Genomic DNA, 6,466 nt, shown 5'->3' on the forward strand with positions numbered 1-6,466 from the left:
TTATAAAATCAGTGCACCGTGAGTGGGATCATTCACGTATGAGCAGAAGCCTCCTGAGAAACCAACTGGCTCCCCCGGGTCCAAATAAATAAAACAAAGAAAGGAAGAGCCTGGGGTGACCTGATGTCCCAATGCTGGAGTGTCCTCTGGAGACATCCCAGGACGGGGAGTTACCTCCATGAGTGTGATTTGGGCCGCGGGGAAATGGAAAAAGAGTGAAAGCACACAAGGCCACAGCCCTTCCATGTCGATAAGGAAGAGACGGCCTTCCTGGAGCCTGGACACCTGCTGCGGGAGTGCTGGCTCTGGCGTGGGAAGAGGGCCTGGCTGCTGGCCACACTGGAGAAGGAAACTCCTGGTTCCTCAGAGCAAGCACGCCGCTTCTCACTGCACTTCCCCTCACCATGAGGGATCTGTCCCACGGAGAGAGTCATTAACGGCAGAACCTAATGGTGAGACTGACATGAGCATCCGTGTCTCTTGGTACATGAGACTCAAGGGATCCGGGCCATGGTTCCCGCTCCATGGGCGTGATCAGCTGCAGAGGTTAGTTACAGCGAAGTCAGAAATGACCGTCGGTGTGAATATTCAGGAAAACATCCCAACGCTATCTCTCCATGGAAGGTTTATTTAAAAAAAAAAAAAAAAAAATCAGAAAGTAGAAGAAAAAAGGACTGCTATTCTTCTAGGCTGCCTTGGGAAGTTTTTCTCTTGCCGGCAGAACACAGAGGGGAACGGACCCTTCCCTAGAAGCTTAAAGCGTGAGCACACTGCCCTGTCCCCTGCAGAGGATAAATAAAGGGAACAGAATGTGTTTGCCGTGAAAGCAACTCTGACCTTTGCTTGTCGGTTGGTTCCTCCATTCCCTGGACACAATTAGGTGATTGTAACTAAGTTGGAAACGTTCCCTGTGATCTAACTAGAAACATGTTTGATTTGTGTGACTTGGAGAGCACGAAACAAACTGCAGTTGGCCTTCAAATCCTCCTTCCGATGAAGACACCAGCATTCCTAGCCTGGGTGCCCCAAACGTGCTGCCATTTGCCTGATTTGATCTTTACATCACCTCGTGAAGCAGAGAAGTCACCTGTGACAGAGCGGTAAGTGGAGGATGACCTCGGGCCACGGGACTCAAACCGCCTGGAGCTCCAGCCGCCTGGTTCCTGGCCAGTGGGAAAGGGCCCTGGGTTGCATTTTCCACCTCCGGGGTCATGGACAGGCTCGGATGTTGAAGATTGCTCCCGGGTTTACGCCACTTTCTATGTTAAATAGTAGTCTGTGGGGCTGTTATAGTTAGAACTGGACGATTTGCAGTGTGATTTTCATCGTCACAGGTGAGCTGAGATGTTATTTACAGCAGGTGCCGTCCTCCCTGTGCACACTCGGACACATGGGACCACACCCTGGCAAGGAGAAGCCCCTGTGCAAGGTTGGACCCCGTGGCCCAACCGCCAGCTCCTTCCTTCCGCCCACCGCGTGTGGGGCAGTGCACGTGCTGGGTTCACACCCACGTCCTCACAGTTGCCTTCCCAGAAGTGTTTGGGCCTCATCATGGCTGGCAGACGGGAGTGTTGGGAGGAAGCCCCATCAGACGGCAGCCAGCCAAGGGCCAGCAACAATTTGCCCACGCTGTCCTCCACAAAGAGAAGGGAGATGGGCACAGACCAGAGCCAGGGTGTCCTGACAAGGAACCAGGAGGTCCTATGTAGACCTCAGGCTCCCAAGGCTTTCCTCTGAGTTCAGACTTTGTAGCTTAGCGCCTCAGTGGTTGATCCTGACAGTCATGGAGACCAGAGGGATGGGAGCAGGAGAAGGAGGGGAGGCTGCCTGGTGATGGGAGCAGGAGGGGGAGGGGAGGCCGCCCAGCGCACGCAGATCAGGGCAGTGACTGCCTCTCCCAGCTCCCGGTCATCCCTGACCTTGGCGGCTGGCTCCTCCTGCCCAGGCGGCCCCTGCCCAGTAGGACGTCCACAGCGGCCAACAGGCCAGATTGTCCCTCCTGGCTCTCAGTGGCAGCTGCCACCATGGATCACTTGAAGGAAAAAGGAAGAGCTGACGTGAACGGGATTCACTTGGTGTCCCACCCTGCCCGTCCGAGGCCGGCAGAAGCTCGCCAGGTGACTTTCGAGGTGGGTGGGGTGGGACATCTGCTCGGTCTGTCCACAGAGCTCAGGTTTGTGGATGAAGCTGAGAGCAGCAGAGGATCTGGGGTCTGTGGCTGTGCAGCTCCGTAGTGAGTGGGTCTTCCCCTGAATTTAAATGAAGCCCGGTTCCAGGAAGGTGTCGTCAGCTGTGCTGCCACATGATATGGGGACAGCTTCCTCCCGGGAGTCTGCGACAGCCGGAACCCACTCGCACCATGCTCAGCCCACCAGGTCTTTGCTCTCAGACCAATCCTGACACCTGGGCCTCTCTACCAATAGCCGGTGGCTTCCCGGGGACCTGGGCAGGCACTTGGGTGGCCTGGATGCAATACCCTGGCCAAGACGCCAAGTTCTTCTCTGCAGGCACTGCTGTCTTGCGTGATGCATGATGGGCCCCCGAGAGCTCAGGGGCCCCGCTCCCCTCCGAGCACTGCAGGACAGCAGGCCAGGAAGGCAGGCAGGGCTGGAGAGGCAGAGCTGACCTGCGAGGAGACGTGAATGAGAAGGAGATGCCCGGCTAGCTGGGCTTGGGGAACGCATCGGGTAGGAGGTCCTGCAGGTGCCGCGGGAGGTGGGAGATTCAGGAGGAACGAATGGAGCAAGGGATCCTGGATTATAAACCAAGACTCTCAATGCCACTGCTGTGAGCGGGAGCCTGGACTCCCTGCCGACTCACTCTTATGTGGACCACGCGTCTTCCTATGAGACTCTGAGCAGAGACAGGGCCAAACAGCACATGCCTCCCCCCACTGCCCATGGATGTCTGAGGGCCACGTCTACCATGCCGGGCCCATGAGGAAGCCCTGGGCATGGGAAGCATCGGGCTGTGTCTCTGGGGCACTGCCTCTGGCCTCCCGCAGCCTGTATTCCTCCGATGCCTTCCCCACCCCGAGGGTCACATTGCCAAATGCAGGCTTCAGAAGGGACTGAAAGAGACAATGAACTGGGCGAGGGGGTGGGCTCAGCTGCACCTGAATCTCATGTGTTGGAATCCTCAGGCCATCATAGGTTTTTCCAGACAGCTCGTGGCAGCGTCTCCAGAAGCCCTAATCAGCACAGGAGCACCTCAAGGAGTTAGGGCTGGGGCCACAGGTGGAAGCCAGAAAGTGCCCCACCCCCAGCTGCAAAGCAGCTGCCACCCCAGAGTGGAGACCTCCTCAACACCCCTCTGCAGGGTGAGCCGGGCTGCAAGGACTGTGTGGTCCAGGTTAAAAGTCCAAGCACACAAGGGGCAACACATTTGAAACCAGGACTTCCCTGAAGACGCCAGCTCTCTCTGGACAGGACCAGCATTGTAGGCTGCAGCCCTGCAGCTCACACAGGCACCCGAGCTCAGACACACCCGCGCTTGGTTTAACGCTCCACTGTCCTCTGGAAATTCTTGGTAACTTTCTAACAAAGGCCCCATATTTCCGCTTTGCACTGAGTCTCAAACATTCTGTAGCCAGTGCTGTTTCGGGATCACATTGCGGATCAACTGATCCTACACTCGTTTCTGTCTTGTTTTTATTGTTGTTTGTTTTGTTTTTCTCATCAGCTAAACTGTAAGCCCAAGGGAACCAGGTAGTTGGGTGTTGCTTACTAGCCCCGGTGTTTTGCCTCCAGCAGAGCTGGGCCTACGGAGGTGCCGATAAACACGCTCTCAGATCACTTCCACGTGGCTCTGCTCATTCATTCACTCCACAAAGATTTATAGAAAGGGAGGGAGTCTGGACGGAGCTTTATTATCGCCAGACTATTAAAATCTTTTCAATTAGAAGGTTGACGCAGGCGCAGCAACGCCGTGGACCCCAGGCGGCCACCACCGTCCTGCCCGATTTGCAGCCTCCGCCCTGCGGGTGACACGTGAACTGGCCAGTCCTGAGGATGAAAAGGGAGGGCGGTGTGCATGGGAATATCTCATCCCGATCGCACACAGGCTCCGTTTCCCCGCAGCTGCCCTCGGGGGAGCCCCGTGTGGGGCCAGGAATATTAACGCCCGCCTTTCCCCCTCTCCCCTGGCAGGCGTGAGTGACCCCCAGGCGCGCCAGCCGGGGAGGTCGCCCCCCTTCAGCGTGAACTGGGTCGTGGGCAGCGTGGACCTGGAGATTATCAACACCACCACGGGGCGGAAGAGCTGCGGGGGCCCCTCCCGGCTCTGCAAGCACGTGCTGTCTGAGCGGTGGGCACGGCTCTATGGCAGGGTAGGTCGCACCCATCCTTGGAGGGAAACGGGGCCCAGCCAGACCCTGGCTCCAGCCCTGAGCAAGCTCCCAGGAGAGGCCACCCCTTGGTCTGCAGGGAGGGAGAGGCAGGACACAAAACCCAGCGCCCCTCACGTGTCCTTTTCCCAGCTGCCCAGGCCAGCAGCGTTTCCCCCGTAGGCTAGAGACCCTGTTACCCCAGGCACCGCCCCTGGACTACCCCAGGCACCGCCCCCAGCCCAGCCTGGAGCTGCGGAAGCAGGAAAGCAGCTCATTGCTGAACCCCTGATGTAACCAGGCACGACACCGCCTGCTTCATTCCGGGTGTCACAGGAGCAGCTCCTGGGGACTTTTGAAATCGATACTATTCCCGGTTTAGATATCAGGAAACCGACACTCAGAAAAAATGTGTAATTTCCCCAAAACAGGAAATGAATCTCAGGATTAGAATTTCTCCCCAACCCCAAAGCCCAAGCATTTGCACCACATCAGCAATTAGGAGCAAGCTTTCTCCTTCACAAGCAGGGATAACGGCGATATTTCTGGATTTTAGATCAAAATCCACATTGGTATGCATTTCCAGCATAGACTGTGACCAAAAACAACAAATAACAGAAAAACCAGCCAACACATAAAAAATGCCTCACTCATTTTTCCATACTTTTGAATCCAAGCAATGACTCCAAGCAGGAATAATAGTGTTGTTGATTTGTCAACTGGTAGAGCAAGGTAGGCATACTGACACCTAAAATAAACGTTTTCACCTGCTTAGAGGACATTCAGAATTGCACATATTAGTTCTGAGCTTGGCCAAGATGCCCAGCATCCTGCAGCTCTCAGTCTCTGTCCTGTCTGCTCCTGGAGACTGGGAAGGTCAGGGAAGCATCCATGCCATCCTGCTGAACAAAAGGGCCCTGTCCTCTTGCACGTGCTGGAGGTGACCCCCCATAAGTGCCTCCCTGGAAGACCCGCTATGGGATTCGGAGCTCCCTCACAGCCCCGTCCTTCTCCCTCCTGGCCTCCCCGCCCCGTGGTCGGGGGATCAGAGCTGCATTTGATCCCTGTCTTGTGTTGCTGCTAAGCTTTGCCTGGCACACCTCAGAAAGCTAACAGAGGAATCGCCCCAGCTCCATCATCCTCCTGCTCGGCCAACAGCATGACTCTCACCGGCCTGCTCCCTGCCCACTGTGACGCTGTTTTAGCTCCCACCGTCCCCCTCCATCCCCCACCCCGCCTGGAGCCCCTGCACAGTGTTCATACTTTTAATAGTAGTCAAGTTTACCCGCTCATTGATCGTTCAGACCTTGGATGAAGCGGGTTTCCTCGATGACTGGGTTTCCTGTGGAAGAGCGGGAGGACCTGGTCACGGTTGCTCTCTGTAATAGTGGGAGAATGAAAGGCAAAAGGCCAAGGCCAGGAGCTGATGCCTGGCGTGTAAAACTCACCTGGCGGAAGCTCCTTTTCTGCTGGTGTCTGATTGGGTCTTTCTCTTTCTTGTCTGCAGCTGAGCACACGGACACCCAGCCCCGGAGACACGCCCTCCATGTACTGTGAGGCCAAGCTGGGGGCGCACACCTACCAGTCTGTGAAACAGCAGCTGTTCAAGGCCTTTCAGAAGGCTGGCCTGGGCACCTGGGTGAGGAAGCCGCCAGAGCAGCAGCAGTTTCTACTGACTCTCTAGGCTGCGGGCTCCCGGCTGCTGGAGCTGAGCGGGACGTTGGAGGGACGGGGCCGTGTCTGGGCAGCGACGCAGCGGGTTGGCCGGTTCCCTGCATTCGTTTTCCTTTGATGTTCCAGAAACACGCGAGTGTGCAATGTTTGGACAAGCAACCAGACTGGAATTCAGAATATGCCTCTTCCCAGATTGCTGGCCCAGAACCCTGTCCCCCACACCCAGGGGGTTAGTACTGCTGAGTTAGCACCAACTCTTCCTGTGGTGTCGGAGGGAGGGGCTCCATTCAGGCAAGGGGGCTTAGCTGCGGCCTTGGAAGGAGGCACCGACGCGTCACCAGGCAGGAGTGAGCCTCAGGCCCCGTCCCTGCACCCCACCCCTGTGTGCGCCTCTCGGCGCTGTTGGGGTCTAACAAGCACAGCTTTAGGGGGCACATGAAGATAAGCCACAAGCGAAGAGAAAAGCCA

The 6,466-nt window shown here is 56.6% G+C and overlaps 1 protein-coding gene across 1 annotated transcript in view; it reads left to right on the forward strand.

Moving 5' to 3' along the window:
- ADARB2 (adenosine deaminase RNA specific B2 (inactive)) overlaps positions 1 to 6,158 on the forward strand; it is a 496,470-nt gene extending 490,312 nt beyond the window's left edge. The window contains exons 9-10 of the mRNA XM_023192468.1: positions 4,149 to 4,327; positions 5,832 to 6,158. Coding sequence (XP_023048236.1) covers positions 4,149 to 4,327; positions 5,832 to 6,008 — 356 coding nt within the window. The 3' untranslated portion in view covers positions 6,009 to 6,158. The remainder of the gene's footprint in view (positions 1 to 4,148; positions 4,328 to 5,831) is intronic.
- Positions 6,159 to 6,466: the final 308 nt, after the last annotated feature.

Source organism: Piliocolobus tephrosceles, chromosome 9, assembly GCF_002776525.5.
Source record: "Piliocolobus tephrosceles isolate RC106 chromosome 9, ASM277652v3, whole genome shotgun sequence".
Classification (NCBI taxonomy): Eukaryota; Metazoa; Chordata; class Mammalia; order Primates; family Cercopithecidae; genus Piliocolobus; species Piliocolobus tephrosceles.